This window comes from Lissotriton vulgaris, chromosome 9 (assembly GCF_964263255.1).
Source record: "Lissotriton vulgaris chromosome 9, aLisVul1.2, whole genome shotgun sequence".
In the NCBI taxonomy this organism is placed as follows: Eukaryota; Metazoa; Chordata; class Amphibia; order Caudata; family Salamandridae; genus Lissotriton; species Lissotriton vulgaris.
This window is the reverse complement of record NC_141697.1, coordinates 478,702,235-478,728,178: the sequence shown is the minus strand read 5'-3', so window position 1 is coordinate 478,728,178 and position 25,944 is coordinate 478,702,235. Positions and strand designations below refer to the sequence as shown.

At 43.8% G+C, this 25,944-nt stretch overlaps 1 protein-coding gene across 1 annotated transcript in view; it reads left to right on the top strand.

Moving 5' to 3' along the window:
- Window positions 1-25,944, top strand: part of SYNE2 (spectrin repeat containing nuclear envelope protein 2) — a 1,750,628-nt gene that overhangs the window by 164,244 nt on the left and 1,560,440 nt on the right. Inside the window, exon 7 of the mRNA XM_086937933.1 lies at window positions 1,337-1,518. Within this exon, the coding sequence (XP_086794059.1) occupies window positions 1,337-1,518 (182 nt within the window). The remainder of the gene's footprint in view (window positions 1-1,336; window positions 1,519-25,944) is intronic.

Here is a 25,944-nt window from a genome sequence, read left to right as displayed (position 1 = left end):
AAATGCAGTATGCGCCCGCCACTGTGGCGGGCGCATCCTAATACCTCCCCATGGGACCCCCGCCCTTATGGCGGGCGGTCCCATAATCCGAAAGGATGGCGGGCGGACTAAGTCCGCCCGTCATCCTAATGACCCCCTAAGTGTCTCTGAATGCCAGTGGTTGATGGTCCTGCCAATTGCCCCATAGACGATGAACTAGGGGCGGATGAATGACTTGGAATATACTGCTGTTTTGGAGTACGTTTCTTATAAAATCTTTTGATCATCATGATTTTGGTTTTATCCCGCGGCATAGTCTCTACCTCAACAATAAGATTGTCTATTTCTGCCAAAGTGCAATTATCCCCTGCACTCTTTCTTACTTTGGAAGTTTTCCACCTGCCCAGTGGTGCTTCTGATGCCTTGTGGTTAACCATGGTCACAGAACCGGATAGGAATGGGGCTACCAACAAAGGTTTACCTTCTTAAACAGGTCTTGTTTAATAGCTGTGAAGATATAATGGTTCCTTAGGCTTTTTACTTGAATGTGACATGTGCATGAGAAAATCACAGTTATATAAATATCTCCAGAACCAAAGACCACCTTACTCATCTTGGTACTAATTGAATCCAACATAATAAAAACAGCTGCCTCAGCAAATGTAGGGCTACCAGTGCTCGGTTATCAAATGTTCTTTAAAAGCAAAATAAACTTGAAAATAAACTCATTTTTTAGCAGCTAGTGCTAAATAATACATTAATGTAAAATCAAGCAAAAGTCAATCTTTTATACAGTAGACTTGGCTTTACGCACGTCGACTCAACACAGAGGGGTCAGGGTTCCATGATGACTATAGGAGGGACAAAGCCCATACAATTAAGTGGAACAAGCTCATAGTCTAAGGAGTCCTCCTAGGGACCATTGTATCACTAAAAAATGGTTAAAACCAAGTTGGCTTACTTGTAATCACTGTGCAAAATACATATGCCCAGGAGACAAAAACTAAGAGAAGTAGCCCAGCCCAGCCACCTCCGGGTAATGAAGGCCCTTGGCCTGGCTTTGCCGAGGCACACTCCCGCACAGTGGTGATGCTTTAAGCGATATATAGCATGACGTGGGCATTTCCTCCTCCTTCACTCTTCCTCTGGGCTGAGAACACCGGACCTGGTGTAATGTAGTCTCCGGTATGAAGTCCCCACAAAGAGCACGGCGTCCATGATGATATCAGCCGCATCAGAATTAAGTGGTCTCTTGTCAAGAGAGCTGGTCTGAGCTGTGAATCTGATTGTCAATAGGGACATGGAACAGTGCACACCCTATGCCCCACTCATGGTCATGCATTTTCTCTTTTCGTAGATTCAAAAGCTGGCCTCAAGTCTTGAGGCTTCTTACAGTCAGCAAATGCCTGAGAGTGTCAGCAACCTTGATGCATCACCAACTGCAAGTCCAGCAGCGAAGCAGAAGGAAAATATAAAGTCGAAATGGAAGATGTCTGCAAAAAAAGCTCTGCTCTTATGGGTGAGGGATCGATGTACAGGGTAAGCTACTTTGTTTTTTTTATTTTTAGTATTTTGTTTTTTGTATGAAGCAATTTATAATCGCAGCATGAACCTCAGTAAAGGTACCTGTGTAAATGTACTCTTACACTTTATAGTAACTTTCCTACTTTTAGCAAGTCACAGTAACTTTACTACTTTTGGATAGTCACCATTTCGAGGTTAAAGTTAGCACAAAGTGTAGATTTACATGTCTCCAAACCTTAATACAGCCACTGGAGCCGAATTTACTTGCGTAAGGTTACTGCTACTAACTTTTCACATGTAGGCAGAGTTCTTTGCCTTGGGGGAATAGATCTCCCTATGGTAAAGTATGGGAAAAATGAAAAAGTTTATAAAATTATAGTAGTAGTAAAATAGTAAAGGTATATTTACGATAAATCTTAATGTGAATTAACATATATTTTTTTAAATAAATAAATGAACTACTGCACTATCACTTAGTTTTGAATCAAATATTAAATTGACTTAAAATACATTGAGTTAAAATAATTTATTGAAATATTTATTACAAATAATTTCCCTAAAGTAAAAGCTTTATATTTTATTAGTATGTATTAACAATTGCTAAAAGTTATTTATATAATTAATTCCAAATAAGTTAAGCATATTTTAAATATTTACATGAAGTTTTATATGTAAAAGTTGTTCAAATATATTATGCAATATAATATTATTTATATATATATATATATATATATATGTATATATATATGTATATATATATATATATATATATATATATATATATATATATATATATATATATATATAATTGTTTAAACATTAAATTAAATATATATGTATGTTTAAAATGTAAAATACATTTATTCAATTGAAAGTTATTTCCCACGGGGTTCTATTTTAAGGCCAAGTGTTCAGTATTGACCATGTGTCAACTGGGCTTAATCCAGGTCTGAGCCAGAGCATATTTATGACTGTTTTTCGTTATGTTTGGCTCTAACCATTATAGAAGTGCAGTTTGGCAATTAGTTTACTCTTTTGCAGGTGAGTGCATGACCCTCCCTACAGTCCCCTCCCCCCCCAAAAAAAAAAAACACCTTCCATTTAGTAGCAAGTGGTCCCTGTTTTCCAGGCACTCTCCCATTCCTCCCACATTTCCTAATGAAATAGGTGTACATGTATGGAGCTTTCTGCAGTTGTGTGGATGAAGATGGGAAAGGTAACATTGACATCCTCAGTGAGTAGGTTTTTGAACAGCATTTTGTATTGCATGAGCAATTGGTCAGATTTGTTCGTTGCCTACTATTTGACCTTTCTGCTAGGGTTACCAAATGTGAAGCATGATGTGTGTGGAAGTGACGCTTAGTCAATTGAAGCTGAAAGTAGAATGCCTACTAATTTCAAAGAATCTTACTCCACATAGCTAAGAATTTTGTTCACTTTGGGTATGGGAGAATTTATAAGTAACCATCACAAAGCAGGCTATACCTCTGAGTTTATAGAGTATGGTGTCTTGGTTCAAGCTTTGCACACCACAACATTCATATCTTCAATGAATCACCATGAAATGTGAAGTTGATATTGGTTGCTGTGTAAATGCTTATTTGTGCTTCAGGAACTAAAGTTTAGGAAGAAAGAATACTCAATGCTGCGATAACAAGAAATGAGTAGTGCTTTCACAATAATCTTCCTACTGAAGAATCTGAGCAGTGGCGGCTGGTCAACTTTGAAAGTTGTTGGATGTGAATACCCATCTTAAATTGAGCCAAGTGAGAAATACCGTCTTCCAATACATGAGTTCATAGGAAAGGAGTTTAACCCCAGAAAATGTCAATGCTACCATGTGTACATTTTATAGAAAAGTTTCCACATGAATCGGAGGAATATCCAGGATTTTGTCAGGTCACTTACAAATAGTTACAATATATTCATAGTGTTCTCGGCAATCCAAAATCCTCATTGAAGTGTTGATTCTTCATCCTCCCTAAGAGCACATTCGATTAATGGTGACCCCAGCAATGCATTTTTCAGTACAGTTTTCTCAGAATTTGTATAAAGAGTGACAGGTACTCCAGGCACTGAAAACAAATGTGTGAAAAATGTCACACATGTTCAGTGTGTTTTTTGATGTAGCATCTCTAGGTTTTATGACTGAGAATCTATTCGGAAGTAGCCATGAGTAAAAATCAAAAGCTATGCAAAACTTAAAAGCTCAGGGTATAGACCCCTGAGGTAGATAGATCTTACAAGCTAATAAAGACCCCGACCACATGTGCTGTAATTAAGCTCCAGTAGCAACAGCAGTGCTAAACAAAATCAGAGCAAGCTGCACCATGCGGTGCGCAAGAGTGCACAGCCATTTGAGTTTATTTTGTGGCCGCTCATGTAGAAAGTCTATTCGAGCGGCAGCAAATCTACTCAAGGAGCTGCCCTCTGACCGTCATCACTCACAACTGCCCTAGTTAGAAAATCGCAGTAGGGTACGCTAAATCTCTCTCACATTTTTGGAGTCTTGCAGGGAAACAATTCCACCAAGAGGCATTTAGCGGAATTTGGTGGAACTCTGCGATTCAAGAGTAACTCAGAGTCGACAAATTCAGCCAATCCCACACATGGAATGAAGTATTCCACCCACTCCTAGTAATGATGTGGCACCATTATGCTGGGGTCAACAAATATGGGGTGGGTAGCCACAATTTTGTTAACAATGGCTACAATTCACCTAGGATAGAAAACATTTTGCCAGTCTGCACCACCAAAATGACAGTGGGATGTAGAATAATGCCATGAATGCTCACAATATTTCAATGTAGGGACAGCCACAATTATATGAGGAATGCTTATAGTATGTTGAGGATATCGGCACCGTTTTCCCAGGGCCGCAACTATGACAGTGATAGCCAGAAGTATATTAAGGGGTGGTTCTGTTATAGTAGGAGATAGTCAAAGGTATAACAGAGATGTAAACCACAATGCCAAGGCCACATTGTGTTCCATGGATGACTACCATTATATAAAGAATTCCAACAGTAAGTAAACGTTGGGCATCACTGTTCTACAGCCACCATACTGCCACAGATAGATACAATTAGGCCAAGCATGCCCACATTATTTCACGTGTGGCTATGATTATTCCAGAGAATGCTCATAATATGCTGAGGATGGCACCATTATACCACCATAATGCCATGGAAAGTGACAATTATGTATGTACCCACTATGTCAGTGAAAGCCAGTATTGAACCCGGGCTATCACTAAGCCACTGGCAGCCAAAAGCATGTGAAGAATACCCATGATCTGCAAAAAATAGAAACGAATATGCCAGGGTCACCATAATGTGTTGGGTATTATTGTGATACCTTCGTCCAGGTTTAGGGTTCGGCAGACAGTGCCTTTAGAGATGCATGTATGTGGTATGTGTGCAGTATACACACCTCGCCAAAGGCAATAGAGCAGAGCATATAGTCAAAGGCAGGGAGACAGTAAACAAGTGATAAGAGAGGTTGCTGGTTTGTAGACTTGTGTGCATCAGGATAGAGCGTAATTTAAAGAGTTACAAATGTGTTTTTAGCAATGCTAGGTGTATTGCTCCATAAAAAGGGGAGTAAGTATTGATAGTGAAGGGGAACAGATAGTGATTTTTCTCTGGAGAAAGTGGTGTTTGATCCCACACACTAGACAATGCAGGAGCTCTTTAAGCATTGATTTCCTGCTACAATGCAAGCCAGCCTGTTGCTGGACCTCTGCACAAAATTACAGGATTAAAAGATCCCCAAGTACAACTTGTTGATGCTTTTGCCAACACCATGTCATAAAGGTTGATCATAGGCCTCTGCCCAACGCATCGCAAGACGGAGCTTAGTGGTTACTAGGAATGTGGTAGCGGGTGGGGTGAGGGGTTGGGATCACAAACAGTGAAACAAATGATACATTAACACATGCAGAAGGTCTGCTTACCAAGTCAGCTCATCACTCACTTCACCCATAATGGGGCAGAGGAATTCTCAAATGATACCACTGACATCCCTTATGACATTGCATAATAATTTAGGGTTAATGCTACTGATGTCACTGTAGGTATAGTGCTCTTTCCTTCTGTGAATATGTCCTGTAATTGAACGGTGTTGTGTTGGTAAGTCCTGCTATTTATTGATATGTATATTGTATGGTCATCAGCATTGCATTTGACTGTCAGTTAAGCTTTGCATGGCAGGCATGCGACTTATGATATCCTCAGCTCGCGTCATCTGCCCAATTTCAGAGGTTTTTTAGTTTTGTTTAATAAACAAAACTTTATTTTAACTCCCTTTTTTTAAAGGGCGTTGCTAAGATTTTTGTAACATATGAGCAGGAAAAACATTACATTAAAAACGTTTTTTTTAGTGAATTTGTTTAGAGGATGTGCTTCATATCCCTCTGTAAGGTCCAATTCCTGCTGTGCTTAGCCTACAGCCATGTCAAGCAAGGGTTAGACATATAGAGTCCAGACAGGGTATCCCTGGAGGTTTTCAGTTCCATATTATGGGTGCACATCCAGAGAAGGATCAGGAGATGTTTTTTTTTTTGTTTCTTGATCCTGGGTGGCCAAGAAGTAAGGATTCACCACAATAAAGAGCATGGCTATCCCCAGATAGAGTGAGTTGTTGACTCAGTCATTTCGAAGTAACACACTGCAGTGTTTTGTGTGCAATGCAGGTAACTGAATTAAGTTTCTAACTTAATTCAGGAGCCAACTGAGAATGATGAGAACAGGAGCCATGGTTAGTGAACCGTCTCACTTCACAAATCAGTTGTGCAGCAGTATTGAGGGTTACCTTTATTGGTGCTAGCTGCATTTTAGCATTTCTCTTGAGCAGCCTATTACTGTAGTAAGTCTAGGATGGCTAGAGATTGCTGCTGCCAGTCAGTTGATCACTCGGATCACTAGGATCCTACATTCCAGGATATGGGTTTTCCCCATTGCAAAAAGGGGAAAATGCTCCCTCTTTTTCAAGTCTAATTTCCTCAGAGAATTTGAGATTCCAGATCTTCAAAGGAACTACAAATTAACAGTCCAGAAAGCAAAAACTTGAAAACTTTGAAGCCTACCCAACTCCTTTTTGTAACCCAAGTTTCTCAAAAACTACTGAACAGATTTACATAAAACCAACCAAAGATACTTATATGACTAAAGTTCGAGTTTGCTACAGTTCCACTCCTAGGCAGCCACGGGCGGTAGTGGGAGTACCTGCCGGGCGGTGATGTGAGGAGGTGGAGGAGCAGGGTGGGGGGTAGTAATGGATTACGGATCTTAACAGGTAAGTAAACATATAAATAAATTTTGTTGCGTGCACTGCATCACCAAATGCGATGCAGTGCGCGCAACAAAATTCGTTTCATTTATTTACATGTTTACTTACCTGTTAAGGTCCGTAATCCATACATTCCTACCCCCCACCCTGCCCCTCCCCCTCCACACGTCACCATCCGGCAGGTACTCCCACTACCGGCCGCGGCTGCTCCTAGGTTATTGCTGCATTGGAGCAAAAAGTGTCCTACTTGATCTCCTCAAAACTAGACACACTGAAATGTTGTAACTCAAGTTATTTACTCTGAATGTTTCTGCAAATTTGACAAACTGTGGAAAAGTTATAAGCAACCCCAAAAACACTTTTTTTTAAAGGAAACCCAGATCTAACAATACTGCACAGTTTTGCTGTCCCTGACTGTGTAATAATATAATATATGATTTAGATTTATTCCAATGGTGAACCTACTGTGCATTATTTTGCACACTTATTTGTTTATTTACTTATAAGTCTTATAAAAGGCAAACATTCCTGGTGGTTATCTCAGATTGGGTCTCATAACTTTATGGCTTCGCTCTTATAGTGTCATTCTTATTCATACAGGTATTTCTGCCTACTAAGATTCAAGAAAAGATTGCATTCAAAATAGCACTTCTAAATATGGAAGTTTGAGAGTTTTTACTGAAACAACAGCGTCATTCTGGCTGGGATAGTCATGCTCCTTCATGATGAAACCCTGTTAAGCGGGTGCACTGTTTCACAATAGACATTATTTAGAACAGGAAGCATGCCCTTTAAATGGTTTGCTCCTGTGTATAAACCATTTCCCTTAATCAGGCTTGGGGAAGCAGGGCAGCTGAATGGATGTATTGTGTTTGTGTTTGATGAAAGATGCCCTTTGATTGTGTTTTTTTTAGTTTTGGATAGCCCTTTGATTCGCCACCCTCATTATTTAATAAACCCCCTAAATGTGAAATAGGTTTGTTCGGAAATACATTTTTAAAAATCGTATTTGTAGTACTTGTGCAGCATGAGCAATAATATACACTCGAGTAGGTGAAACAGTAAAAGAAAAAAAAAGTTAAGAAACACGTAGGCCCTAATTACGAGTGCACTGTATTCCGGCCATTTTAACGCATGGAAAAATTGAATGGAATTTAGTCATTTCAGTGAAGTAAAATTATTCCACAACTGAGCAATGACAAGTAAAATTACGTGGAATTCTGCATTAAAATGTGAGGCTGATTTTTCTGCCAATAAAGCCACGTAGAATTCTCCATTCCATGCAATTTACTCTTATACATTAACAACCTGTGCTTACCGGGTGGTAAATGTATACATGGCCGCTGCCTGTAGTTGGGAGACGTTGGTAGGCAGAAAGGGAGGAAAGAGGACGCATTTTTTTTTAAAGCTTATGCTTTCCTCATTCGACAAAGGTGGCGTGAAACATGGCTGTAGCTTCAACAAAGTCCCACGTGTTTTTTCGTGCCCGAAAAATTGAGGCTGGTTCTTCCACACCCCATACATCTGGTTGTGGGAAACCTAATTGCTAATAATTGGGAGGTGCAAAATTAACGCATGTAAGTAAGCATGCGCTCATTTTTTCTGCCTGACATGTAATCATGTCTACAGCGTGTTCTATTGTTCTAATGCAACTAATTATTTAGTTGGCTTCCCAATACTTTTGATAGTGTTATTAATACTGAATATGAAGCATGGTAAATTTGTTGTTGGGATGTCCTTCTGTCCTCGTTTTGGTAACCTTGGTACATTTTTTGATTTCCTTTTATTCTGTGGCTCACGATGCTAAATTAGTGAATGCTCAGTGGCATAAATGCTCTGTTTTTGCATCATTCTAACAAGAGGGCAGCGGGACACTCTTCAAAATTATTCAGGCATTGTGGCCATTTTGTCTGTCTATTGCTTCTTTCCAGGGGCAGACTGGCACATAGGGCAATCTGGAAGTGCCGGAAGGGCTGGTCTCACAGGTTAGTGTGTAGACTAGTTTTCGGGTGTTTGTGGCTGTTTTATGGTCTGGTGGGCATGTGTTTACTGTTCATTGCCCTGTTATTATTTCAAACAGTGCCTGCAACAAGCACACGCCCATGCAGTCTCTCATACAATGCAAAACACCTTCACTGTGTGTCTTTACAAGTTTAAAACCCTGCTTTGCAGAATGTGGACCACTCTTTTGGCTACTTGATTTGCTGATGGGGCACTTTTATTTTGGTGCCCGGGTCTATTTCCTGTGCCAGTCTGATTCTGCTTCATTCATGCCATATAATAAAGCTTGTTTGGATTCATGTTCATTTGTTTCCATACGTGGGTGGGGAGTCAGACACTTCTCCTCACTGCACCCACCATCAAATCAAATCAACAGACATGAACTTCTCTTTTTACAGGTGCAAATCACTAAGAACTGACAGCTAGGGCATGTTCTCCAATTGTGCCTGCACCACTATAGCAAAATAAGCTACCACGCCTCTCTCGAGAATCCCACCTTGCAAAAACTTAGACAATGCAAGCCATTAACTTAGTTTTCATCCTAAAAGTTAACTATGGGGCTCATTACGATGTCGGTCGGAGTTGCCTCCGACCTACACGGTTCCGCACACCTCATTACGATGCGACCGCACATGGTGTGGTCGCAAACTCCCATTTCTCTATAGGAGTGTGTGTGGCAGTCGGAAACCGTCCACAGCACAAGCTCCCACAGAGAAATGGGACATTGTGTAAATCCCTGCACCATGTGGCAGGCACCTCATGGTGCCTGTGTAACAAAGAAGGGGTAGCAGAATTGGATCAAGTGTTGATCCTTAGGCTCAATTTACCATTCCAAGAGAGAAGAAGAATGGAAGGTCCAACCTGAGTCAGAGCCCCAAGTAGCAATGATTGACAAAAAGGGACTCAGTTGTTCCTGAGGGAAGAGTAAAAAGTAAAAAGTAAAAAAGGTCAAGGAGGGAAGAAGATTGGTAGGTGGGTGATGCTCAGTGGAGTGCTACCTTGGGCATCCCATTAGTTGGAATGAATGGCCTCACACACTCTTGCAAGTGTCATGCTTCATCATTGGCCGTTGCTCCTCGTTGGACAGGCGGTGCAATGTCCAACGGGCTCACCTCTGGGAGGGGCTCTTTATCGGAGATCTTTTTTCCAACAGCCTGTGGGTGAAGTGCAAGTGAGGGGCCAAGTAAGAAGTGAATAGTGTAGGTGGGTGAGTTAAAATATAGCAAGGGATACCGGAGAGCAATTTATTCTGGTGGTTCCCGTACTATAAATAAAACCAGTGGGTGGCCTATGATCGCCAGAAGTTAGGTTCTGTATCACGATCTAGGACTACACAGCGTTCAGTGGGGTCAACATGTTTCTCGCTTCTGCAATTATGCTGCGATTCTTCAGGACCTTATATACATCTATCACAAGGAAAGACCTAAAAGTGTCAACCTATAAACATCAAATTTACTATTACTGTTGTACTACCTGATTGTAACCGCTCCTGCCTACAGGTCAAGGAGTACAGGTGTCAACAGTACCCGGTAGGTGTGACATCAAGGGAGAGAGCCAATAGGGGTTTAATGGTTCTCAGAGCCTTGGTCAGAGCTCTTGCGCCTACCCATCGCTACCGGGATCCGGATACTTTTTACTTTTTACTCTTCCCTCAGGAACAACCGAGTCCCTTTTTGTCAATCACCTCATGGTGCCTGTCACGTGGTCCATGGATTTTCACAGGGGCATAATAGTTGCCCCCCAGGGCCACAACTGTAGACCGCAGAGGGATGGGGGCCCTGCTAGAGACCCCCAAAGTTGCTTTACGACAGCCTTTCCATGTCAGAAAGGGTGACATGGAAAAGTTATCGGAAACCGACATCATAATCCCGACGGAGGAAACGCTGTCCTTAAGGGATTATGAGTGGTTTCCGACTGGCCGATGGGCTCCTTGAGCCTGTCGGAACTTAGTCGGTTTCCCTGGCTGGTTTACACTCCGACCGCCGACATTGTAATTCAGCGGTCGGAGTGTAAACTTTCCATATCGGTCGCAAAGCCCCGACCAGAGGTCGGAGACTTTCCTACCAACATCGAAATGAGGCCCTCAGTGTGTAGGATCTCCATGTGTTTAGATATGGAAATCCGTCGGAAGTGAGTAATAACATTTACATTCAGATATCAGGTAATCATTATTAGGTGACTATTTAATTGTGTCCTAAACCCAATATAACTAACAAAAATACCACTACTGCTCCTTCATTGGCACACATATCCAGAAATAGCAGTGCTGTGAATGGGAGTATGTGAAAGAAATGAGGAGAAGCCTTACCTGCTCCACACACACGCCTGTGTCATGAAGTAGTTATATGTTTTTTTTGTGAATAAGACTTCATTACAACATGCTATGGAATTGGATAGTCCTGAAAATACGGCTGCACTGATTTCTTTTAGGAAACTTTCTCAAGTTGGATAGATTCCTAGCCAGTGGTCGGCATAGTTCAGGGCTCAAATTGAAATTCAGAACCACGCTAGTCTTTCTTCAGTTTCTATGTCACAGGTCTGCAGGTTTGCATGGTTTCTTAAAAGTTTAATCGGTAGGATTCACCTATCCCTAGGCAATCATTCAAATTGGATAGCACTGATCCTGCATTCTGGGTGCCATTTGTGGTGAACTGCAGTTTAATTAATGTGTGCATTTGAGTTCCTTCTTGATTCTGAACGGATCATATCCTAAAAGATAATGGGCATGTGATCCGAAAGCGAAATGCATACTATGTTAATTTTGGGACTTCATCAAATTGGGAAACATCTTATGCAGATACATTCTTCTCCTGATAGTGAGTCCGACCCATTCTTCTCATTCATTAGAGACTTGATAGCATTACTAATCTCCAAGAAGTATTATCTTCCCTATGTATTCTGAAACGTGGTCCATGGTACCAGTCTGTGCTGGTGTGCACCTTCATTAAGGGTGTCCATACTGCAGACTCTTCTGCATGCCTGAATAGAAAGGAAAGTACCATCCCTGTTACACGTGATAATTGTAGAGCTGTGTTACACATGTACTCCAGGGCACAGTACGCATATGTGTCTACTTTTTGCCGCCCACCCTCTGGATTGCTTCGACTCTAGCATAGCCCTTTCCTTAATATCCACTGTGCTGGTGCAAATTTCACACCAATGTGTAATTGGAGGTCACCCATTCGCATTAATAATCTGCAGAGTTAACATCAAGTTATTACATAATGTACACATTTTTTAGATTTACTGGTCTGGTTCTTTTAGAGCTTGTTCTTTGAAGAAAATAAGTAGATATTATCTGTTAATTTCCGCAGTATTTCATACTGCTGGGCCTAACATTTCTCAGATTATAAAACTGATGGTAAAACACTGAAAGTTGGAAAAGAGTATGGCAAGTGGACTTGCATTCTATCATACTAAATATTCCCTCTTTATTTTTATTTTTAAATGTGGTTTATTAATTTTCATTGTTATTAACACCGTTTCTTGACAGTAAAAATTGAACATGTTATCCAACATTCAGTTTCAGAGAAAAGAAGGAGAAAACATAAAAAGAGGATACATATTAGTAACCCATTGCTCTGCTAATAATGCCGAGTCGGGATCTTGCGGTTATGTAGCATTCCATTAACATATAATAAACATTTCAATTACTATCTTACATCATGTTGATTGTGTTTGATATGAACTATGTTTGGGCGCGCCTCAGGCCGCTCCTCTGCCTTGGTGCTTGCTAAGTGTTGGGATGTTTAGGGCGGTTCAGTTCTCTGCAAGGGGTGGAGTGTGCCAGTTTTAGGTCTGTGTCGGTTTTTTTTTGTCCAGGGCCTGGTATTTAGTGCGGATTGAGGGAATCTGCTGGTAATAATGAGATTAGAGCACATAAGTAGGGGTCAGGGTGGGTCAGTGCCATCCTAAAATATGAGAATATGTTAGTGATGCATGTTTCCCTCAGGGGCAGTACAATCCCGATCTTGTTATGGGGTGAGGGAAGTGACATTCAGTTTTGACGCTACGAACTTAGGTCAGCTCCTGTTCTGCCACTATTGCCCTGCGGAGATCAGTGAGCCACATACGTATACTGGGCGCAGCTGCGGACTTCCATGCTATGGCTAATCTGTGCTTGACAAGGCTGAGTGCCAAGTCAAGGAATTTGTTGATGTTCGTATGCCTAATATAAAATGGGGTCCTTGGGTCGCGACTGTTGTGTGCGTTGCCTCAGATAATGACACGGCCACGTCTCTCCAGAATGCCGTTAGCTGGGGTCATGTCCAGACCATAAGAATGAATGTGGCTTCTGAATTCTGGCATCTGGGGCATATGTCGGTTGCTATCTCGTACATATACGCCAGCCTGTGTGGGGTTAGGTATGTGTGGTGAAGATAATTAAATTGTGTGTATTTTATTCTAGCATTGATGAATCTTATTTGAGGGACCCCTATGCATTGCAACCATTGTTTATTGGTAAGCATGGTTGCCAACGCTGCATCCTAATACTCCATGAATGGTACCAGTAGGAGCATTGCATTCAGGTTTAGGGAGTTGTATTGTGTGGATATTGCCTACGTGCCCATACCGTGTGTCAATAATACCTGCAGTGTGTTAGATGTTTTGGATTTGTTTTGTGTATTCTCTCATGTCAGGGAAATCTGCTTCATAAGTGCCACGTACATTAGGAAGGAGGCAGGAGATATTCTGTAGTCCTCCATCAGCGTATCGAAATCAGATAGACACTGATCTACAAATAAGTTGGCCCAGGTGGTTAAGCCAGTTGCGGTCTAGTCTGCTATTTCTGATCGCCTAAAACTGGTATACGGCCAGTGAGTACCTCTAGGATAAGGTTTGGGGCATAGGGTGGGGATGTGTGCCTTCTTAGCACATATTTTGACCAGCAGGTGCGGGCCCCGGACATTAGGATATTTCCCTGGGCTTTCAATTTCGTTGACTTTGATCCAAACAGCCATTCTAGTACTTCAGGTTACCGTAGGCCTGACGCCCACGGGTTCAGTTAGACTAGATTGCACCCTGCCAGCCAGTGCATTGTCCATTGATATTGCGCAGTTGCATACTAATGTTCGTAATTAGGAGCGCCCATGCCACCTTCTGCTATGGGAAGATCAATTTTTAGAGGGCGGTTCTGACTCTGGAATTGCCCCAGATCAGTGATGTGAGGAGCAACTTCAGGTTACAGAACATTTTGCTTGGGAGTTGGAAGGGGAGCCCAGCAAAGCCATACAAGAGTCTGGGAAGTAAGAGCCTTTTAGATATGGCTATGCGACCCATGGGGGACAGGGCAACCCCGTCCAGGATGTTAGTGAAGCGTGGGCACTAGCAATCACTTTGCCCAGATTGCCATTGATTAGGTCCACTTCTGAGTGGTATACTTGTACCCCAAGGTATTCAAAAGAGTCGTAGGACCAGGTGAGTGGGACTGTTGGAAAGCTTGTCCTTTGCTCTGGGATCAGGGGTTTCATTGGGAATAGTAGTGATTTACCCCAGTTCGCCTTCAGGCCTAATATACATCCGTAATTATCCAGCAGGTCCGTCAGGGCTTGTAGGGTTGAGTGTTGGCCATATGCCCTCTTTGTTTAACAGACAAAGTAATGACATCCTGAATTTTTCATTGATTATACACATGAATAATAGTGTTGGTGAATTTGTGTATTCAACACTGCTAAATGAATTACATACTTTCTCAGTCATTGTGTAAATTGTAACGCCATGTCACCTGCGCTCTGAGCTCCTTTGTAGAGACTCATGGAGCTCTCGCTCCCCGCCAGGCCGGCTTCCGCCCCGCACACTCCACGTAGTCCGTTGTCATCTCGGTCTTAGACAACCTCAGGGAGGGTATGGATACCAACCAGCGCCAAGCCTTAGTGCTCCTCGATCTCTCAGCCGCCTTTGACACGGTGGATCATACCATCTTGCTTTCCCGTGCCAGGGCGGCGGGGATCGGGGGTACTGCTCTAGTCTGGCTATCCTCCTTCCTGAGTGACCGCACCCAGGCCGTCCACCTGGGTGATTTTACAGCGGACGTCCGGAAAGTCCAGTGCGGGGTCCCCCAAGGCTCCTCTCTTTCCCCCCTCTTGTTCAATCTCTATGTCGCCCCTCTTATCTTTTCTCTTCAACAAATGGAGGTCGCCGTATTTAATTATGCAGGTGACCTCCAGCTTGTCTTTAACCTCTCCTCTTCTCCCTCTTCTGTCCTTAATTTCCAATCTGTCATGCTCCATATCTGGGACTGGATGAACCACAACCATCTTAAACTCAACCCCGATAAGACCGAGCTGGTGTTGACGGGTGGTTCATCCAGCCCCTGGTCCTCTCTCTTCTGGCCCCCTTCTCTTGGCCTCTCTCCTGAACCCACTACCTCTGTCAAAACCCTCGGCATAAAACTCAATTCTCAACTCACCCTTCACTCCCAGGTCAGCTCTGTGGTATCTTCCTCTTTCCTTTCACTGCGCACTATACGCAGGGTGTCCCGTTTCTTCACTTTCTCTGCTCTTAAACTCATCATCTTAGCCATGGTGGTGTCCCGCCTGGACTACGGCAACGCCCTATATGCAGGTATCCCTGCATACAGCTTACGGCGTTTGCAGCAGATACAAAACCAGGCGGCCCGCCTGGTCTTCAATCTTCCTAAATTTCACCGTTCCTCCCCCCTCTTGAAATCCCTACACTGGCTCCCTGTGCGAGCCCGGATCCAATTCAAGCTCGCCTCCATCACCTTCTTGGCCCGATTGGGCCTGGCACCAGCATTCATCTCCTCAGAGATCACCCCCTACGTACCCACCAGGGAACTTCGCTCGTCTTCCCAGTCCCTCCTCACTATCCCACGCTACCGGACAAAGAAGTGGGGAGGCTCGAAATTTGCCACCCTTGCCCCGATATTCTGGAACTCCCTTCCCCTGGAACTCCGAACCATCACTCTGTACCCTCAATTTCGTAAACACCTCAAGGCCTACTTGTTCACAAAGTCTTTTGACTAAATCCCCAGCAGTTTCCCCCGTCTTTTAGCCCTGGACCTTGTTAGTTGTAGCGCCAAGAAACCGCAGGTGTTTGAGCGCTTTACAAGTATTTTAAAACTCAAACTCAAACTCAAACTTGCATACTACCTTGCAGTGCTGGCGCCGTGTCATGAGTGCCACATATTTATTAAGCTCAATAAAAAAGAATTTCCGGCTAATGCACTTTCATAAGTTGAGAACAGAAGACAGGCATTGAAAGAGGCAATGAGAGATCTTTCACTATCCTAGACTGTATCCTTCCCTACTCTCTTCTGTAATTGGATGGACTTATTGTCCTCATTTCTTTTTGCAAACAAACCTTCATTCTCAAATGTTGGGTATGTATCCTGTTGTTCTATTTAGTGTTCCACTGTAATATTGGATTAGATTTCTGCTTCAAAAATACCTTTAATTAATTTACAAATTATATATATAGATGCAAATTCTAAACAATACCCCTTTTGAAGGATCAAACAAATCATCCCCTTTTGGTGATAATTTGAAATTCTTTTCTTTTTGAAAATATCTTCCTACCTACGAGTATTTAAACTCTTAAGTGCAGTTCAGAAGAATGCTTAAGTTGTCTTCCAACATGTTGATTTTTAGGAATTTTAAAATCTAGGTGTCATGAACAGACACAGAAGGATAGGTCGTCTCAGAATACAGCTGTAGAAAATTATCTATTGACACGTGGTTATAAGCTTTAACCCCTTCGATGCTCATGATGGAACGGTTCCGTCATGAGCATCGGTCGAGCTGTGCTCATGACGGAACCGTTCCGTCATGACCACGCCTGTTTTCATTAGGGCCCAGCACCGGGGTGAAATCTGCACTGCACGGATGAGGTTAAAAATATCTCATTGTTGTTGACTGCAGCTATTTTCTCTCCAGGTCGGTTCCAATTATACATTTTTCAAGCACATGTTTACACGAATTAGGCCACTTCCTTTGTTACATAGGATATATTTCTTATAAAGGTTCCTTACTTTTGCTTCTTAGGCCACTCACCTCCTTAAGAAAATCCACCACGTTATGCCAATTAAAAATCTATGGGATTCCACTAACTCCTGAGGAAATCAGAAGGGTTGTTGCCAACATACAGTTCAGTTTGTGATCTTGATAAACAGATTGCTTACTCGACTAGTAGCGTGACGGTGAACATTTAAATAATCCAGTCTTTGGAGAAGTGGAAATTAGTTGTAAAGAAATCGTAGATTATGCTGCAGAAATAGCAAGATAACCACATTCATATGGTGATGGAGTCCTCTAAATGGGGAATACTCAGGACATGAAAAGATCCAAGGGGAGGACTCCTGGAGAAGGTTTGTTGAGAAAGGAAGAACGATTATTAGAAGTTCAGAAAATGTGAGAGAGAAAATGGGCCACAAGAGAAAGAAAGAAAATGCCTGATAAGACCCTGATGGAAATGAAGTGGGTTAGTTTCCCAATGCAAAGGAGAGTTAACAAAAATGTCCTTTAAGTGCCCAGGTTGAGACAAAAAGGAACTTTGATGGCAGGAGTGGGAGTGACATTCCTACACTGTGTTGTTTCTTTTATTTGGTTTGAGCCTACCTAAAGCCATGCCGGTGTTGCAACTGCTCAGATGGCAATGCACATAAAGACAGGCCCTACTCCACATGGATCTTATAATGTGTATCAAACACTGCACATTTCAACCACTAATGGTTGATGGGGAGGTGACTGAGCTGGGTTTTCTATACCTTAGGAGTGATCATCTACATCAAACAATATAAGCAATAAAAAGCACCAAAGACTTTTATGCAGGCAACAGAAAGATTCTGTGTGAATTAAAGGAGTTTATTTTTACATTGTTAAGTTTTCCTTATTTGTACAATAAGAATTAGGTCCCGCTGCGAGACCGCCAAATCCATAGTCTGACCACCCGCCCGATTATGAGTATAATCCTGGTAGGCAGTCGTGCTGCAGTACCCCCTTCGGTGGTGCCTTTCTAAAGCTCATAGGAGAGCTTTAGAAAGGCACTGCTGTAGAGCACTGCATCCCATTCCTGCACGGACAGAAACAAACAATGCTGTGCCATTCTTTAAGTGCTGGAAAAGGGGATGAAAAAATACAGGGTGGACCACCTTGTGCCCTCTGCATGCGCCCCCATGCCCAGTGTCATCAATGGCCCCTGTATGGGCCACCTGAGTTGCCTCACCTCCATCCTTCCAATTGCGGGGCTCACCACTGTGGAGAGGGTCGCAGAGAGGTAACTCATAATATGCTCGGTGGTGATGCAGCGGCACCTCCAGTATATTGCTGCCTCAAACCGCTGTGCCACCACCATGGGATCAAGGATCTCAGTGGTAGCAGGGGTCCAGTGGTGGTCCAACCACAGTACTTGTAATACGGTGGCTGAACCTCCAGTCTGGAAGTCCATGGACCGCCAACCAAGGGTTCAGAACTTGTAATCAAGTCCTTTGTCTTGTAGTCATCAGCATCAAAAGTGAATATAATTCAATAATCAATATTTCAATATAAGAAAGTATACAACATTTATAAGTATGCTAGATAATATTGTATTAATAGAACAACCATGTGTCATAAAGGAGTTTCCTAATCTAAAATGGAATTGGAATGGAATATAATAGTGTGTCTGTTTGGAAGCCCAATAAAGAGTTCTGATGAGAGAATAAAGGCATAAGCTTAAAGTCTTTGCCCATTATGTATAAGAAAAGATCTAGGCAGAAAAGATTCCCAGCTGTGAATCAGCAGACATCTTATAAAACAAGAATAGTCTAAGCAACCTCCTATGAAGAGTGAAACTTAGAGATGTATCTCCAGCAAATTCGAGTGAGAGAAGCCCTCTAAGAGAAATGCTCAAAAGAAAAGCCTTTGCATGCTCTAGGAATATGCACTAATAACACACAACAGTCTAAATGGTAACATCGTTTTCCTTCGTTCATAACACCCAATAGATAATATAATATAATATCCAATTTCAGTAAACCCTAGTGAATAGGTAAACTCTCAAAATGTTCATGTCTGAATAATAAGCTACATACACAAGTCCTTAAAAAGATACTTCATCCACATTTTGCTTTTCAGACAGTTCTTCCCATGAATCATACTTCCTGTTGTTTACTCTCCTCCCAATGAGAACCTCACTATCAGTTGTCTAATAATAAACAAATGACGATTCACAAACTAAAAGAATGTTAAAGTGAGAAAAAAGCATCTTGTGCAAAACAATAGCTCAATGTGAAAAACAGGCCTTTCACTGCTAATACATTATTCATAACTAATATGACATTGACAGTTGAGCTCACTTAAATCAGCACATTATTATTTCTCATATATGCTTATATTGTCTAAGAATGGTTATCATTATATTCAAATATATTTCTTACTTTGTATATACTTTTGGACTTTTTAATTGAATACTCTCAAGGAGATGTTTCACATCTACACCAGTTATGCTGAACACTTGGTAAACAAGGATGTTTTCAGACTCTAGTATTTTGATTATGTCCACTACAGCAGTCATGTTTTCCTGTAAAAACCTAAGCATGCGGTAGTCTGTACTTTTTTCACATCACTATCAATATGTGACCAAAGATCGTCACACTCCTTGCCTTTGGCATCGTCACTAAGCAAAAATTCAGTAAACGGTCGCCACATGGATAATATAGCATTCACGGCCTCTAGGATTGAGAACTACTGGCTAAATGACAGAGTTAGTATGATTCTTTCTCTGATGCCACAGAAAGCGCAAAATGAGAAATATTCGCATTTTAGTTCCCGGGCATAGCAGCATTCCTAGTGACACTGCGTTTTATGTTTACCAAACGTCTGCTGTCATGTTTTCACCACTATACCAGATGCTTGGTGACAACATTATTTTAAAATATACCTGTCACTACACCTAGCATTGAAAGTTTAAAGCCTAGGGTGTTTGACAATTCACTTACAATCAATACTGACACGCTAGAGTAGGGAGCTGATGTATCAAAGGATTTCACCTATTCTCTGCCTGTGAGTAAATGTGATGGTACATATTGGGAAAGATTCTTATGAAACCAGTGAAATCAAATGTAGTCAAAATATCAAATAAGGTTTTGATATTTCCCGATTATCTGCAGTTTATAAAATAACTAAATAAGACCTAAAACATGCTTCTGAACACTGCATCTTTAGACCAAAGACCACAACACTTAAAAAAGCAGAAAGAAGAAGAGAGAATGTTTTAGTGACATCCCTAAACAACAAAACTCAAGCAGAATAATGTTAGCCCATTCTTTCTTGCTGCGGCCTTGTATAACAAAGTAATATTGTATTGGCCCCATTAGGAAGAAATGAAAATGACGCTTTCACTCATATTTTCATTTCTTTGAATGGCACTTAGTTTATATGTTTACACTGGTGATGGCTATTTTCCTTTCAGTAGGGTTTTATCAGTTATTATAGCTTTAAACCTAAAACCAGTAGCCTAATTATAGAGCATCTCGGAAGCACTGTTGGCATCTTAGGGCCTGAGTCTGATGTGGGCAGGAAGGGCCCGCTTCGTACTCTGCTGTTCGGATTCCCTTTCCGACCGAGCCATTCCGAAGGGTTCGGTCAGAAGGGAATCTGATTCGGTTTACTGAATGGCTTCCGACGGGCTCGTCCGCCATCAGGAAGCCCTGAAGCAATCCCCCAGTCAGCTCTTTCTGGCTGAGGGATAACGATGGCAGTTTCCCACTACCTTTTTGTGGCAGCCTTTCCGGTACAGAAAAGCATTGGGAAACAGGTTTTGGCCCCAAGCAGGTCCTCCATGGGTGCAAGGTTGATCCCTGCTCCCGGTGGCAGGCACCATGAGGTGCCTGCCACTGGCTGCAGGGATGAACAGCACCTCTGCTCTTTTCAATGAGAGCATGCATTTCATTCAGAATGCATGCTCCCATTGAAAAGAATAGGCATGTGACCGAACAGGGTTCGGTCGCATCCTACTTCCAGGTCTGGAACCTTCGAAATGAGGTCATTCTGTTCCTGACCAATGTCGGACGGTCTCGGGTAGGTCCGATATCAGAATCGGGCCCTTAGTCGTCTCTAGCTTGACACCAGTAGTGATACACAAATCAAGCTGCTCAAGTAGTACTGGGAATGATATTTGTCACTCAGGTTCCCAGGGTCCACAGTGTCCGTTGTCTGTCACATATGGCTGAGATACCCGCCACCCCCTCTCAACACAATCCCCAAAGAAGGGAAACCGGAAACAGTTCTTGAAGTTTTTGGAAGTGGGAGGGAGTGACCCTCCCGGCCGTATTTATTAAAACAAAAAATTAAAAAACATTTAAACATTAATGTACAATTTCATACCATATTGCGATGTTTGGCTAACCTTAACAGATTCTCTAATACAGAGGTTCTCCTAGCCGAACTAACATCCTACAAAACATTTACTTGAAATATTGAAATTGTACATCCTAACGTTTAAGGGCCAACGGCAAGGTCGTAACCGGTGTCAAGATCCCTAACCAGACATACCCCCCCCACTTGGGAGGGGCGACAGCACTGAGGCGTACTCAAGTGCAACTACTACCAATTTCCCTTGACTTGACGGGGGCACTTATCATCTCGACGCCAGTTAAAGGTCGTTCGAAGACTCGTGTGAGGTATCTAGAAGGTATCGTAGACCTCCCCCCAACCCCACACAACTTACCGCATCTGCCGTCGCAGATGTCACTGGCCCCGGGAAATTCCCCAGGAGGGGGCTGTAACCCCTCCTACACAGGAAGGGGCCTTGACCGCCTTTCCTCTTCTTTCGGCGACCCATCCTTAGAAGGGACCGCCTCCCCGTTGAGGGGCCAAAGGCCACCTCCCCCGAGCGCTCCCATCCGTGTTGGGTGACGCCCACTCATAGGGATCTTCCAATTAGTGCTCACCGATCATGACCTTACCGCCCGACCAAAATAAATACGACAAATGCTAACTAAACGAAACTACATTGGCCACTATGACCGAAAAAAGCCTGTTTATAGATGGACCTTAAATCCGAAGTTCTTTAATCACAAACTTGTAAAATTAGACCAATCTTTATTACACCTTCAACATCGACATAACACTAAAACAACCTGTAAACGAAATAGAATAATTGATCAATTTTATTAAAACCACTGGCTGTCCTCAGGGGCTGGTGGGTGGGTCAAAATTGGCTCTTCGTTCCGTCTCGAGCTCACGTGCAGCGAGGAGGTGCAGCTTCAGAGCACAGGAACAAGAGGATGTCTTCTGGTCTTGCGTCCCTTTTTATCCATCTTCAGGGCGGGCGTAAACCCGCCCCTGCCTGCCCCGAGGGCGTGGCCGGCCGCGTCAGTGTCTAGGCCAGCCCACTCTAGGGCGGGAAAAAGCGCGCCCCGGCTACGCCGCTTCGGGCATACCAGCCGAGACGCGCCTCCCGCCCAAAATGGCTTCCCGGGGGGATCGAGGCACTCTGCCATACGTTCGGGGGGACCGAGTGGTCGCCCCTTTCCATATGGCTGAGATACCCGCCACCCCCTCTCAACACAATCCCCAAAGAAGGGAAACCGGAAACAGTTCTTGAAGTTTTTGGAAGTGGGAGGGAGTGACCCTCCCGGCCGTATTTATTAAAACAAAAAATTAAAAAACATTTAAACATTAATGTACAATTTCATACCATATTGCGATGTTTGGCTAACCTTAACAGATTCTCTAATACAGAGGTTCTCCTAGCCGAACTAACATCCTACAAAACATTTACTTGAAATATTGAAATTGTACATCCTAACGTTTAAGGGCCAACGGCAAGGTCGTAACCGGTGTCAAGATCCCTAACCAGACATACCCCCCCCACTTGGGAGGGGCGACAGCACTGAGGCGTACTCAAGTGCAACTACTACCAATTTCCCTTGACTTGACGGGGGCACTTATCATCTCGACGCCAGTTAAAGGTCGTTCGAAGACTCGTGTGAGGTATCTAGAAGGTATCGTAGACCTCCCCCCAACCCCACACAACTTACCGCATCTGCCGTCGCAGATGTCACTGGCCCCGGGAAATTCCCCAGGAGGGGGCTGTAACCCCTCCTACACAGGAAGGGGCCTTGACCGCCTTTCTTCTTCTTTCGGCGACCCATCCTTAGAAGGGACCGCCTCCCCGTTGAGGGGCCAAAGGCCACCTCCCCCGAGCGCTCCCATCCGTGTTGGGTGACGCCCACTCATAGGGATCTTCCAATTAGTGCTCACCGATCATGACCTTACCGCCACAGGCCGGATAGTTGACCGGCTATCCGGACCCCCCACAAAAACTCCTACCTAAAGGTCATGTTTCAACGATTTTAACCATGCTAAGAAGTCTCCTAAGAGTAACTCATTCCCCACCCAAGACAAATGCACACCATCCCCCAAATACATACTGTCATCATTAATACAGCTATGAGAAATAGAATGCAAAGTCCTGGAACGGAACAACCTACTCACTTTATTGTTAAGCTTTCTAACAGAATGGTTCAAAGCAGGAATAGAGATAGCCCCCCGCCACACCTTTCGTGGAATCAAATGGGACCATGCAATCGTGCACCCCGGAACTCTCCTCACCAACCAACTTACAGTGGAAAGCATTGCCTCCAGGAGTAGTCGTCTACCGATGGTGACCAAATCATTGCCCCCAACATGCACTATAACTATAGACGGCGGTGACCTTGTCCGCCCTAACAAACCCTCGAAAAATGTTTGAAACTGGTCAATACAGAGACCGCCCCTTCCGTAGAAGGACATCCTGTACCCGTATTCCCCAGCCACGTGAATCATGTCACCTGCTTTGAATACGTCTGCGGCACGCCTCACGTATGAGTGGCCCACGACCCACACCTCCTTTTTCACAGCCGGTGATGTCTGACCGCTGGCCCGGTGTAGGGTCGACTGCATAGTCCGCCCCGCCTCGTAGGCTTGCGTAACTGAAAACCAAACAAAAACAAGAAGCGTGAGTACATTATTACAGCTTCACAACATGTGCAACCGCACGTATCTTTTATAACAATTAGAGGACCAACGCCCCACTCGTTTCACTTGCTCAACATTAAGACCCCTGGCTGTAGCTTCCGTAGCAGCCCCTATCCGAAAGGAATGGGTCCCAAATTCGCCTGGGTTCAAACCCGCAGCGGCAATTGACATCGCAAGCACCCGCTGAAACTGAAATTTCGTCAGTGGGGTGGCGTCAGCGTGTCTTAACAAAGTCCCCCCCCATGATGCCACCCTTCGTGCTAGGTAATCCTCTAAACACTTTACCGGACATATGGAGGACCCAGGAATCCTGCGTATGATGACGCAGTCACCCATCCCATCTTGGTCAGTCTTGGACTTTACAAAGGAGACAGTCATTGTTTCTCCCCGTATCTGAACGTGTTCTTGGCACAGACCCCCCGCCACATCCAGTTTGTTCCTTGCAACCAATTCGCTTACCCGCATTGCTCCGTGAAATGCTAGCGTAAAAGCGGCTCGGAACAGCACCGCCTCAAACTGAGATGAACATGTGGCGGGGAGTGTGGCCAACAACTGGGACAATCTATCCAAACCTATCGGGCGCCTCTCATCTGCTCTGCGACCCTCCAGGCGTTGCCACCCACGCAGCGCTTTCTGTACAACGAAAGACGCTGTTGGGTCCTGGATAGCGTGTGCTCTGGCAACAAAGGAAATGGCAGCACGATGCCTCTGGGCCGTAGCCACCGATTTCCCAGCCCTACGTAAGGACATCAGGAAATTCACTACCCACTCCTCGTGACCCCAAAGTCGCTCTCTATCACTCCCCAAAAAGGCTAAATAGGCCCGAAACGCCCCTTCGTATGCCTTCCTCGTCCTTGGTGCTAGACTCTCTCCCACGAGGTGACGAAGTTCGGGGCACCGAGAGACCAGAGAGCTTCGGGAAAGGGTGCCGGCTCTGGGTCCGCTGAGGGGAGGAAACCCGAGAAAGCCTGCATTTGAAAACGAGACAGTGCGTCAGCCGCCTGATTCATCACCCCTGGAACATGCTTTGCTCTGAATAGCACGTTCAATTGCATACACAGTAAAACAATTTCCTTAAGCAGTCTTAAAATCAGTTTACAACGTGCTGCCTGACTATTGATGCACTCGACCACGGTCATATTGTCAGACCAAAATATGACAGAGTGATCTTTGAACCCATCGGGCCATGTTCTTAAGGCCACCAGGATGGGAAACAGTTCCAGGAAAGCAATATTACTCGTCAGACCATTCTCATGCCACCATGTCGGCCATCTTTGTGCCGACCATTTCGTGCCGAAAATGGCGCCAAAACCTATGCTTCCTGCCGAATCTGTCCATAGCCCCAGCTCTTCCGAAGACATGGCTGGTTCATTCCAGACGATTCTACCATTGAAATCCGCCAAAAATGCTAACCAAATACGCATGTCCTGGCGGATCTCGGCCGATAGTCTCGTGCGATGGTGGCCCTCTTTAAGGCCGACCATCGCTTGGGCAATTGAACGGGAAAAGGGGCGAGCCATCGGTATTACCCTCAAGGCAAAATTCAACTGTCCCACCACCTGCTGTAATTGTTGCAGCGTAACTTTAGATGCATTTATACACATTTGCAGCGCAGCCCTGAACTTCAACACTTTCTCAGCTGGCAAACGGAAACACCCCTCAATGGAGTCCAACTCGATCCCCAGAAACTCGAGGCAAGTCGTAGGACCCACTGTTTTACCCGGCGCCAATGGCACACCAAACTGTTTCATTAACACACAAAATTCGGCCAAGGCCCTGCCACATTCAAGACCCCCGGCTGCCCCAAGAAACAGAAAATCATCAAGGTAGTGCATTACATCTTGGAAACCTGTTTTCCTTGTGAAGACCCATTGTAGAAAACTACTGAATTTCTCAAAATAAGCACAGGATATAGAGCACCCCATTGGCATACACCTATCCATGTAATAACAACCCTGAAACATGAATCCTAGGAGACGCTGATCGTCTGGGTGTACCGGGAGCAATCGGAACGCTGACTCGATATCTGACTTCGCCATCAGCGCCCCGGGCCCCAGGCGATTCAAAATGGCTACGGCCTCATCGAAGGATGCGTACCGCACCGAACACACTTCTGGATCGATTGCATCATTTACGGAAAGACCTCGTGGAGCTGATAAATTATGAATCAGTCGGAACTCACCGGGGTCTT